General features: G+C 41.3%; 1 protein-coding gene across 1 annotated transcript; it reads right to left on the bottom strand.

Annotated features, from left to right (window-relative positions):
• Positions 1-211: 211 nt before the first annotated feature.
• LOC139416696 (tyrosine-protein phosphatase non-receptor type 1-like) lies at positions 212-12,768 on the bottom strand. Its single transcript, XM_071165675.1, has 9 exons — positions 12,498-12,768; positions 11,478-11,568; positions 8,493-8,593; positions 6,553-6,651; positions 6,202-6,339; positions 3,456-3,665; positions 3,107-3,268; positions 2,634-2,794; positions 212-2,526 (listed from the first exon to the last, which is right to left on the bottom strand). Exons 1-9 carry the CDS (start codon positions 12,552-12,554, stop codon positions 2,205-2,207), a joined length of 1,341 nt encoding a protein of 446 aa, XP_071021776.1. The 5' UTR covers positions 12,555-12,768; the 3' UTR covers positions 212-2,204.
• Between the last annotated feature and the right edge of the window lie 331 nt (positions 12,769-13,099).

Genomic DNA, 13,099 nt, shown 5'->3' with positions numbered 1-13,099 from the left:
TGACAAATATGATCATTCAGTCTCATACAAAAGATTGATGGTGCGTTCAAGAAAACTGGGAACTCGGAAAAATATGAGGTCAAATCATGACGTCATGGATCTTCAGGTGAAAAACAAAATCTGACATGACTATTACCACAGGCTTTGTTTATAATTCTGTATGAAAATAAAATCTTAAAACATGACTCAGATCCAAAAAGCAGAACAAAAATCAGCAGTAGATTTTTTTATTTAAAAAAAGGAATACAATGGATGTAAATAATAAAAAACAAAAAAAGTTGGTGAGCATAAGTACAGAAAAACAGGAACATCTGGGCAAACACAAAGCTGCCCAGGTAGGTACTGTGAGTTCATAATTACTTGTAAATGCATTTTTTTTTAAAAGTCAGCAGACTAAAATCTGATCCAAATAACTTTTTTAAAGTATCAAGAGGGCATGTCCATGGGTAGGACATCATACATTCCAGAGAAAAGGTACAGCCATTGGACTCAGGATATACGTAGTTCTTTTTGAGTCAAAGGTAAACAATGCTAGTAGCTGAACTAATCTCATGAAAAACGTGTTAATTCACAAGTGCAGGACATCTTTGTGGAAAAAAGTTAACTAAAACTGACGGCCCAGGCCATAACTGATCATCATTACAGTGTTTTAATCCCTGTGCTGGTGTTTGTAAGTTGGTTTGAGATCGCAGGCTCCCTGTCCAGACAGGCAGAATGGGTTTTATGTTTCAGAGGCTGGGAAAATAAAGGCTGATGGTATTTGTATTGCTAGCTAAGGGAGAGGAGGGTTAGCTGCTGCCTGTATCTCCATACAGTATGCTGAGCTGGCATTTTAATGCAACCTCCTGTGTTCAGATGCAATGCTCACCTGATGCATTTCACCCAGTTTGTTTCTTTAGTATGAAAAAGCCTCTGCATTGTTCATCCAAAGTGGGGACTGCTAGAAGTCACCATCCCTGAATAAAACTGTATATCTAATGGGTTAAACAAATGTTGCGAAATCATTGGAGACTCTTTTATAGCAGACTTCAGCCAAAATACATAAAAATATGACATTTGTAAATTTTTTGAAAACGGGCTAAAATGTGAACGCAACACCTCAAACTATGCAAAAAAAGAACAGCTCAATACATGCGTGCAGCACTTCCATTCAAAGCACATCATCAACTAGACACTCCTGTTTAAATGTAAAGTTTGAAATGAATACGTGGTGGGGGTCAGGGTCAAGAACCAGGAAACAATCTAGAATATATTTAAAATATAACTTATTATTAGCTTGTGATGTTTCCCACTAAGACAGCAGATAGAAATCATGCATCAGTAGAAAGCCCAGATAACACTTAACACTTGCGCACACACACATACAGTGTGCCTCCTGTAGCTTTAGCCAAAAGACCCTAAACAGGGAAGTGGTAGGGAGCTCTCCTATGGCCTGTAAATAACCCACTGAATGCACCCCTCATCCAGTAGAAGGAGTGCAGTGTCTCCCTCGGATGGTGGCCACCACTTAGCCTCAGCTTACTCCTGGGTATATTACTGCCCCATCATCTCAAGATTGTCTTTTCTTTTCACTAACATCTCTGCAGCAATTCATTACATTGGCACTGCAGGGTTGCCACAAACCAAGCACTGTAACTCCTCCAGAACAATTGTAAAGAACTGCAAAGGAAAGGACTATTTGGGAGAGAAAGGTGAATAGCCAACGGACATTTTTTTGCAAAGGCTGAAACAGAATAACACATTTGCGTGTTATTTGGTAACTGAATAGAAGGTGCGTGTGTCCCGGTAGGGTAGACTACTAGTAGACCATTCAGCTCACAGAACACAGGAACAAACACCTTAATTTACTGACGGTTAGAAAGAAACATTTGTTTACTCATTTGTTTTGAAAATCAACACGTGTATTTGGGATGTGATACCTGAAAATTGAGACCCTGAGCGTCCAAACTGACAGTTCATATGAGAGCTACGGTGGGTGACGAGGAAAAAGACGCAGTCCCTTCCCCCCCACACCCCTGCTCCGCATTTGTAAAGAAAACGAGTGAGTCTGAATCAATCGATTCTCTGAAGTCCAAACAATCCACTTGCCCAGCCAGCAGAGTAAAACCATAGGCAGAGAGGGCCGGCTGGCCAGCCTAATTCACCCTGCAAAAAAAACAGACAAGAGAAAGGGAGGAGCAAGAGAGGGAGGAGGGTAGAGGAGATCAGTGGAAACAGGCCCGGTAACAGACATAAGCACCCAGGGCCAGGGCAGTGCAGAGGCAAACATTGGCCAGCAGGGGGTTCCAGGCCCCTAGAGCCTCAGGGCTATCATCTCCTGCTGCCTGCTCAGCTGCCTGGTCCTGGTTCAGCCCCTGCTGTTTTTCTGGCTCATGCAGCCGGTGGGGTTTCGTAGGAGCTTTGGGAGCTGGTTCTTTGCTTCCCGCCTGGCCATCAGGTTGATCACTGGATACAGTGGAAGACTGCGACTGGGCGGTAGCACCTTCACCACTGCCCCTCCATCGCAGTTCAGTCTCTGGTGGGGCACTGCAATGGGAGAGATATTCCAGGGGTAGAAGGATGAACTGTGACACTGAATATTGCGTGTATGAAGTCTAGACTGCTAAAAATCTAATTGAGCGGGTCTTATTTACCTGCGAGTGTGGGAATCGTTCTGCGCAACAACAATCTCAGGAAAAAATGAGATGGGTTCAACCGTGCCGTTGACAGATAGACCTGGAGGACGGGGGTGGGGCAGGGGAGGTGTGAACTCTGGAGGAACGTCCTCTTCGTTGGAGAGCTCTTTCCACGACTCCTTAAACATTTATGGATTGATGTGGGTATTATTTAAACATTAATAGGCTTTACAGAGAAGATATGACCTTTCTCCATACATGAGAGACATCTGTATCTAGTTTGAGCTTCCCAAATAAAACACCCAATTGGCCTACTTTAAATTATTCATTAGAGGACAAGTATAAGAACATTGTGGCTAACTAGTTCCTGAACATATATACAAAAAGGCAAACACATTTTACAGACACCCGAGACCCAATTTGTATGTGCGTGCATGACCTACTATAGCACTTTGGTTCATGGCAGCAACTAAAAGATGGATTCAACTTACCTGCAATGATGCATCTCCCATGATGCACCTGGCACCTTCAATAACAGCGAGGTAGGAAAATCTGAGTTGGTCAGGTGTTTGAATCAGGCCCATCCGATATCGTCGCATCTCCAGCAGTACGTCACGAATGTGCACAGATGACGGGTCCTTGCGCATGGACATCTGCAAACAGATATTTCACAGCAAGTTTCATTGGGTAAACTGACAATTACTTGACATGAAGTCATGATTCTTCATAAAGCCATTGGAAATGAGTGTCTGCACAACTCAATACCACATTTGCATAATTTCGGCTTGTGGGAGGAATAAAGTTTTACATTTTGAATGAGATTCCCAGTGCAGTACTGACCAGTAACAGGCAAGTGTCGACAAGACAGAAGGTTCCCGAGCGTCCGATGCCTGCGCTGCAGTGCACCACCACAGGCCCCTGGTCAGAGTTGAGGCACCCAGACTCCCGCACCTTGAACAGGAAGTTAAGGAAGGAGGCTGGAGATTCGGGCACACCAAAGTCAGGCCAGGTGGTGTAGTGAAAATGTAGGATCTCTCTAGTTTCCCGAGTCTGTAGAAGGGGGACAAATTAACCCACTAAGTATAAAATAGAGCAGAGATATCAATTACTGTATTGCCACCACCACTAGTATGAACATAAGTCAAGAAAAACTTTATAGGAATCTCAGACAAGAGTCAAATAATCATGTTATAAATTACTTTGGAACATGATAGTCCTGAGTTCAGTTGCTTGTAGAAGGATATCAAACACCCACCGAAGCTGCTTCAAAGCAGTGTGGAGGATTTCTAGGAATAGCCTGGATCTCTGCTGATAGTAATGATAATAAACAAGTACAGTCCTCTTACAATGAATGTGGGTATTTATACAACAGGTGGGTCTAATCCTGGATGCTTACTGGTTACCACCGGCAAAGCTTATGACATTGAAATGCCTATTCACTGTTCAATCCACTGTCTCAACAACCCTGAGGCAATTTAGGCAATTTATAAACTCGATCTACTGTAAAAAAGCATCTAAACATTAACTCCCGTTTCTTTGTATATCCATAAAAATGCAGATTCACGCAATCTCAAACTGAAGCTGGAAAGACTGCCAACTAGCTGCATTTGGTTTTGTTTGACTGGTTTTTTTCTATTGACATTTCTTTGTATATCCATAAAACTGCAGATTCATGATTTTGACTGGCTGAGAAAAGCTGCCTGTCTGTCATCTCAACTCCCGACACGTTCATTGCTAAGGGACAGCTGGAGATTAAATTGACATTTGAAACATTGAAGAGACAGCCAGGTTTGTAGAAATCTTTGCTGTTGAAAACCAAATGCAAAGATTTGAAACCCAGCCTAAAACCCCAAACAGCAAGCAATGCAGGTATAGAAGCACGGTGGCTAGGAAAAAAACCCTAGAAAGGCCAAAACCTAGGAAGAAACCTAGAGAGGAACCAGGCTATGAGGGGTGGCCAGTCCTCTTCTGGCTGTGCCGGGTGGAGATTATAATAGAACATGGCCAAGAATAAGAACGCTGCCGGCCAGCAAGGCAGCGGAACATTTAGAACGAACGAAAGATTAAACGGCTGCTTCGCATCTCTGGCAACCTAAACGATTTGTTTCAGGACTATATCTTGTGGAAGGATGAAATAGGATGAATAAATTCATCAAAATAAAATGTAATGACAATGTCAAATTATGTGAATATGGTGGTAACCCGTAGCTGGTGTTTGGAGGATATATTGGCATGGTTTGCTGGCCCGAGACAAACACCCATGTCAATATATCCCCCAAACACCGGCTTCTCGGGAATTATCACTTAAATATAAACTACATGACCAAAAGTATGTGGACACCTGTGCGTCTAACGTCTCATTTCAAAATAATGGGCAGTCATATAGAGTTGGTCCCCCGTTTGTGGCGACAGCAGCCTCCACTTCTGGGAAGGCTTTCCACTAGATGTTGGAACATTGCTGCGGGGACTTGCTTCCATTCAGCCACAAGAGCATTAGTGAGGTCGGGCACCGATGTTGGGCGATTAGGCCTGGCTCACAGTTGGCATTCCAATTCATCCCAAAGGTGTTCGAGGGGGTTGAGGTCCGATCAACAAAACATTTCTGTATGGACCTCACTTTGTGCATGGTCATGCTGAAACAGGAAAGGGCCTTCCCCCAAACTGTTGCCACAAAGTTGGAAGCACAGAACCATCTAGAATGTCAATGTATGCTGTAGCTTTAAGATTTCCCTTCACTGGAACTAAGGGGCCTAGTCCAAACCATGTAAAACAGCCCAAGACCATTATTCCTCTACCAAACTTCAGTTGGCACTGGGCAGGTAGCGTTCTCCTGGCATCCGCCAAACCCAGATTTGTTCGTCGGACTGCCAGATGGTGAGTGATTCATCACTACAGAGAACGTGTTTCCACTTCTCCAGAGTCCAATGGCAGCCAGATTTACACCACTCCAGCTGACGCTTGGCATTGCGCATGGTTATCTTATGCTTGTGTGCGACTGCTCGGCCATGGAAATCCATTTCATGAAGCTCCAGACGAACAGTTATTGCGCTGACGTTGCTTCTAGAGGCAGTTTGGAACTTGGTAGTGAGCGTTTTAACTGAGGACAGACGATTTTACGGGCTTCAGCACTCGGCGGTCCCATTCTGTGAGCTTGTGTCCGACCACTTTGCGGCTGAGCAGTTGTTGCTCCTAAACGTTTACACCTGAAAATAACAGCACTTACAGTTGACAGGGCAGCTCTAGCAGGGCAGGAATTTGACAAACTGACTTGGAAAGCTGACATACTATGACGGTGCCATGTTGAAAGACAGCACTTCAGTAAAGCCATTCTACTGCCAATGTTTATCTATGTAGATTGCATGGCTGTGTGCTAGATTTTATACACCTGTCAGCAACGGGTGAGGATGAAATAGCTGAATCCACTAATTTGATAGTGTGTTCACATACTTCTGTATATAGTGTAGATCAGTAAATAGGGCACTGTACCAGGAAGTGTACATTTTATGCCTTAGTACCTAATTTAAGATTGTAATAGGATGGTAAGAGAAGAACAGAAGATTACACAACGAAGGAAGAGGAATCTTACCGACAGATTTTCTAGCTCCAGCTGACGGACAGTGTAGTAGGATTTGATGTCTTCTGAAACAAGCGTTAGCTTGAAATTTGTGTCTTCAAAAACCGCCTCCCTCACCTCTCTAGGCGGCCAGTACTGGGCACACTTCACCTGAAAAATAGTCAGAAATGTCATAACTGCATACATTTTACTGGGATGTTTACATTGAATAAGTACAATATTGATATTTTGGGTGAACAAGCCCCTGTTATACCGAAAACAGAGCAGTACTCTGCAACTGGAGGTCCATAGTGGTTAAAGGGAGCTCGTATAATTATATATATATATATTTTTTTTAATACTACTAATTATGGTAATACTCACAGATCCTTTCTCTATGACACGGTTCAACATCACCACTCCCATGGTCCTCTGCTCCCACACCATCTCCCAGAAGTGACCACATGTGTTTGGAAGGGGCCCCTTTGGAGGAAGAGGTAATGTTAAGCATCTTATCAATTTTTTGTTTTACGTCTATCAGGCAGTTAAAAACACACCCACTGTAAATGCATGTGACAGGCAGGCTACACTAGTCCTAGGAACATGTCAGTTTCAAATTAAATTAAGTGTTAGAAACTTTTGATATACAGTGCAGTCGGAAAGTATTCAGACTCCTTGACTTGTTCCACATTTTGTTGAGTTACAGCCTCATTCTAAAATGTATATATTATTTATTCCCCTCAATCAACACACAATAACCCATAATGACAAAGCAAAAACAGTTTTTTATAAAATGTTTGCAAATTTATTAAAATCATTTTTACAAAAATAAATAACATCACCTGAAATATCACAAATATTCAGACTCTTTACTCAGTACTATGTTGAAGCCCCGTTGGCAGTGACTACAGCCTCGAGTCTTCTTGGGTATGACGCTACAAGCTTGGCACACCTGTATTTGGGGAGTTTCTCCCATTCCTCCTTGCAGATCCACTCAAGCTCTGTCAGGTCAGCTGGGAACTCTGGAGCTCTTCAGAGTGAACATTGGGTTCTCGGTCACCTCCCTGACCAAGGCCCTTCTCCCCCAATTGCTCAATTTGGCCAGGCTGCCAGCTCTAGGAAGTCTTGGTGGTTTCAAACTTCTTCCATTTAAGAATGATGGAGGCCACTGTTTTCTTGGGGACCATCAATGCTGCAGACATTTTTTGCTACCCTTCCCCAGATCTGTGCCTCAACACAATCTTGTCTCTGAGCTCTACGGACAATTCCCCTCGACCTCATGGCTTGGTTTTTGCTCTGACATGCACTGTCAACTGTGGGACCTTATATAGACAGATGTGTGGGTCTTTCCAAATCATATCCAATCAATTGAATTTACCACAGGTGGACTCCAAGTTGTAGAAACATTTCAAGGATGATCAATGGAAACCGGATGCCCCTGAGCTCAATTTCAAGTCTCATAGCAAAGGGTCTGAATACTTATGTAAATATGGCATCTGTTTATGTTTTATACATTTGCAAAAATGTCTAAAAACCTGTTTTCACTTTGTCATTATTGGGTGTAGATAGATAAATAAAAAAATATTTTATCCATTTTAGAATAGAGCTGTAACAAATTGTGGAAATAGTCAGGGTTCTGAAAACTTAAATGAAACCTCAGTGGGTGTGCATCTTTAAACCGCTTTGGGCTAGGTGGGACGCTAGCGTACCACCTGGCCAATACCCGGTGAAATTGCAGAGCGCGAAATTCAAAATACAACATTTGTAATATTAAACATTCATGAAAATACAAGTATCTTAGATCGTTTAAAAGCTTAACTTCTTGTTAATCCAGCCACTTCGTCAGATTAAAAAAAAACTTTATGGCGAAAGCACACCATGCATTTTAAATGGTGTCACCTCCACACACACAAAAAAAAAAACCTTGACGGTTTCTCGCCTGCTACATCAGTTCTGTTATACACAGACATTATTTTAACCGTTTTGGAAACTTTAGAGTGTTTTCTATCCAATACTACCAATTATATGCATATCCTAGCTTCTGGGCCTGAGTAACAGGCAGTTTACTTTGGGCACCTCATTCATCCAAACTTCCAAATACTGTCCCCTATCCCTAAAAAGTTTTTAAAATAATCAATGTGATAATAATAAATGTAATAAAACATTTCTTCCAGGATAGGATGATTTAAAACATTTTTATATCGGAGATGCCCTTGTGCAACTGACATTCTGAATGTAGTAAAATTGCTGTAATCACTTGACATCTAGACAACTTATTCCCAATACTCCCTTCTTAGCCAGAGTACAAAAACCAAAGTACAAACCTGAGTAAGAATGTAGCTTCTCCGTGCCTCTTCTACAGAAATTAGGCTTGCGTTAATGTAGTCGTTCGTACCCAGTTGCAGGCGGATTCTGCTGTGATCAACTGCAGAGAATGAAAGAAGGCTGATGAAAAGAAAACACTTTCAACTTTGCAATATCCCAAGGGACTTAGGATTTCATCTCTAAACACAAGAACTTTGGTGCAGCTGTACAGTGCATCCAACAGGGTCAATCTGACAAACACAGCAGTGTTTATTTCTTCTCTTCTATTCTAATCCACTCAACTAAACAGGAAATACTATCTAGGCCATTTCTCCTCATCTAAATCAAGAGAGCTGGAATGGTACTAGAGTAAATACTTCAAGTTTTTTGAATGTCTGATGTTCACTTCACATCAAATCAGGAAACAAAAACATATTGACACACTGGTTGACATGTGACCAATCTGTCCCATAGGGGTTAGGTGAACTTTTTGCATCTCTGTGTAAAGAGGAAACCACAACAGCTTTGCTGTGTCTAGTTAACATGACGGAAGACTAAAAAAAGACATGACAACTGTAAAAGCTTGAACTGTTTAACTACTTGTGAGGCATCGGACCTTGAAAGATCCATCCGTTGCCATACATGAGATGTTTTAGACTACAGCTTAACACGGGTTCAGTCACAGTATGTAGCACCCAAATACAAGAAAGGCTATCCTGCATAGTACTTCAACTATAGCCAATGTTTGAGCTTGTTATTGTAAATTTGTCATCTTATCTTATGCTTCTGTATACCTAGACCGAGGAATTGCAGCAGCTCAGTCTAACTAGAGCCCCTTTTGTAGGCCCACGGACTAATTTCCCTCCCCCCAAAAATTGGGGGAACTCAACTTATTGTTGTGAGTTAGAATAGTAGAAAAAACTAAGGGATGTTTTGAAATTTGGTTGTGCATCAGAAGCTAGCATTATTTATATATATAAAAAAAAAAATATTGGTAAATTCAGCGAGCGGCCAGCTAACTTGTAGTAATCATGGCCGAATTACCAACCGTGGGGTCCCTATAGATTTGTCACTCAGACATCATATTCATACCTTTATTTAGTTGTTACAAAGTGGGATTAAAATGTATTTTTTTTGTCATCGATCCACACAAAATACTCTGTCAAAGTGGAAGAAAGATACTAACATTTGTTTAAAATAAAACACTAATATATTTTGATTACATAAGTTTTCAACCCTGTGAGTCAACACACCTTTGGCAGCGATTACAGCTGAGTCTTTCTGGGTAAGTCAGAGCTTTGCACACCTGGAGTGTACAATACTTTATGAATTATTTTAAAATTATTCAGACTGTCAAGGTGGTTGTTGATTATTGCTAGACAGACATTTTCAAGTCCTGTCATAGTTTTGACTTATATTGGCTTGAAAATCTAACTAGGCCACATTCAACGTCATCTTGGTAAGCATCTATAGTGTACACCGAGTATACAATACATTAAGAACACCTGCTCTTTCCATGACAGACAGATCAGGTGAAAGCCTTATTGATGTCATTTTTAAATCCACTTCAAATCAGTGTGGATGATGGGGAGGAGACAGGTTAAAGGATTTTTAAGCCTTGAGACATGGATTGTGGGTCTCAGAGGGTGAATGAGCAAGACAAAAAAATGTAAGTACCTTCAAATGGGGTATGATAGTATGTGCCAGGCATACCAGTGTGTGTCAAGAACTGCACCTCTGTGTTTTGTATAATGCCTAACCATTTCCTGTGTGTATCAAAAATGGTCCACCAGGACATCCAGCCAACTTGCCAATTGTGGGAAGCATTGGAGTCAACATCCCTGTGCTTGACACCTTGTAGAGTCCATGCCATGACAAATTAAGGCTGTTCTGAGGGCAGAGGAGTGGGGGTGCTACTCAATATTAGGAAGGTGTTCCTAATGTTTGGTATACTCAAACTATATTTGGCCTTGTTTTAGGTTATTGTCCTGCTAAAAAGGTGAATGTCTTTAAGTGGCTGTCAGAAAGCAGAAAACCAGGTTTTCCTCTAGGATTTTGCCTCCCCAGTCCTTGCTGAAGACAAGCATACACAAATTGATGCAGCCACCCCCATTCTTGAAGATATGAAGAGGTACTCAGTGATGTGATTTGCCCCCATCAATGTTTTGTGTTAAGGATAAAGTAATTTTTTTGCAGTATTACTTTAGTGCCTTATTGCAAACAGGATGCATGATTTTGAATATTTGTATTTATCTTCCTTTTCACTGTCAATGAGGTTAGTATTGTGGAGCAATTAATCCATCCTAGGACAGCCAATAAACTAAACTTTTAAAAAAAAATCACCATTGGCCTGGTAACTGAGTTAGGAAGGACGTCCATCTTTGTAGTGACTGGGTGTATTGATACATCATCCAAAGTGCAATTTATAACTTCACCATGCTCAAATGGATATTCAATTTCTTCTTTTTACCCATCTACCAAAAGGCGTCCTTTTTTGCGAGGCATTGGAAAAGCTCCCTGGAATTTGTGGCTGTATCGGTTTTAGAAATTCACTGCTCAACTGAGGGACCTTACAGATAATTATGTGTGGGATACAGAGATGAGGTTGTCATTCAAAAATCATGTCAAACACATATTGCACACAGAGTGAGTCCATGCAACTTATTAAGCACATTTGTACTCCTCTACTTATTTAGGCTTGCCATAACAAAGGGATGAATACTTGTTGACATTTCAGCTTTTCATTATGAACATAATTCCACTTTGACATGGGGTATTGTGTATGTAGGCCAGTGACAATAAAAATTGTATCAATTTAAAATTGAAGTAGTAAACCAAAAAGGGGTGTCAATACTTTCAGAAAGCATTTCTGTCCAGCCTATGACAAAATGTATAGAATTGCAGGAAATAATCTGTAAAATTGCTAAATTGTCTCTTTTTGTGGACCTCACCCCATCAAAGTTGCCCATCCCTGAACTAGATGGCATCAAAATCACAAAACTTACATGGGCTGACATCTCTGTAGCGATTCCGAGTTTTGTTTTCAGGTAATTTAGCAAGTTTGCAGGGCAGCTCACTTGATTGCTGACGGATTTCCTGTGAGCAAAACAATACATTTACTTACATTTCTTAACTTGAGTTTTATTTGTTTTGGGAGGCAAATGGTTGTTCCTATGGTTGTTTGCTCACTGGTATTCTCCCAATGGTGCTCAGTCTATTACAACCAGTTTCAACCCTAACAGAGTCTTAAGGAGAATGTACTATGGTGCAGACTTATGTTGTGCTTATCCATTGTTTCCATGTCCTAAAACGAGGGTCTTTCTTTACAACACAGTAACAGGATACTTGGGATATCTACAGTAAATATGCAGTCAAGGATATTTTCCTGAACCACATTTGTCCGCAGTTTGACAAATTATGCTGACACTAAATAATTGTCCACCATCACCTCAAACGCAGATATGACACACCTGGTCACAGCCACCTTCAGGCCTTGTCTGTAATCCAGAGTAGTCTAATAGTGTGTGTTAAATAGATCGTTAATAAAATGTGAATGCAATTGTGGTTTGCCCATTTTTCTAGTAACATGCATGATTAGGTCTGAATTGTGGCATGGAACAAGTAGGGTGGAATCTGTCCGCATTTAGCTATCAATGACAGTGTCAATGTGACAACACTAATCTGCTACAATGCATCTAACACGTGCAGGTAAACGTTACAATTGTAACAACCGTCGCTATAGCCTACTCGATGTTACAAATGTATCATTCGAAACAGTGAGGTTTTCTAGAAGACTTCACACATCCGACAGCGCCGTGGAAGTTGGTACGTTAACTACAACAAAATCGGAACAGGGTAGCCTAGCTAGCTATATCAAAATTTGTATCCAATAAATCAGAAATAATACTTTATAACCACGAGACGTGTAATAAGTAGTTGTAGGCACAATGTTCAAATCTAGCCTACTCAAACAGAACTCGCAACTTCAAATCCACCTTGATTTTCCAAGACGAACCTAACATTACCTGGTAAATGGCGTTCCAACTCCCGGGTTCATCGATTCCCCGAAACTCAGCTTCCATTGCCGTGCTACAGCCGCCTCGTTTCCCGACGACCAGTCGATATCTATTTGTAAAGGTTTAGCAAATTTGAGACGTTGTCGAACAAAGTCGACAACTCTTTCTATACGGTTCTTTATTTTCAGTAGCTAGCTAGCTACATAGATTATTGTCGTCTCTCTCGGCCTGGTTTTACCGGAAACACGCTGTGACAACCCCAGTTACGCTCCTCCTCATCGAGACTGTCCTTGAGGGAACTCGATTATCTGGACCGGGTTACCGCGGAGGAGTTTGACCCGGGTGAAAGGTGATTACATTCGTTTTAGTATCTGGGCGTGAACCAGGTGCCCCGTTCAAAGCCCAGGGTAAAATCGTCTAAAAACAAAAGTGGGGTAGCCTAAAGTAGATTAAGCACATGTAGTAATCAGTACGATTCTGTGTTTTCACATGCAAACGTGATGGATTTTGATAACATTATATCTGCCTTCCCAATGAAAACTAGTTTGAAAATTCACCCATATACATACATACATACACAAAAGTATGTGGACACCCCGTCAAATTAGTGG

Source organism: Oncorhynchus clarkii, chromosome 9 (assembly GCF_045791955.1).
Source record: "Oncorhynchus clarkii lewisi isolate Uvic-CL-2024 chromosome 9, UVic_Ocla_1.0, whole genome shotgun sequence".
Classification (NCBI taxonomy): Eukaryota; Metazoa; Chordata; class Actinopteri; order Salmoniformes; family Salmonidae; genus Oncorhynchus; species Oncorhynchus clarkii.
Note: the sequence above shows the minus strand (reverse complement) of the source record. Positions and strands in the feature narration are given on the sequence as shown.

Excerpts from the sequence above, each read along its gene's own strand:
- LOC139416696 (XM_071165675.1), bottom strand. The coding sequence starts at position 12,554 with ATGGAAGCTGAGTTTCGGGGAATCGATGAACCCGGGAGTTGGAACGCC. Across the intron at positions 8,594-11,477 it reads CTACAGAGATGTCAGCCCAT|TTGATCACAGCAGAATCCGC; the intron begins GTAAGTTTTGTG and ends CATTCTCTGCAG. Across the intron at positions 3,269-3,455 it reads TCGACACTTGCCTGTTACTG|ATGTCCATGCGCAAGGACCC; the intron begins GTCAGTACTGCA and ends ATCTGTTTGCAG.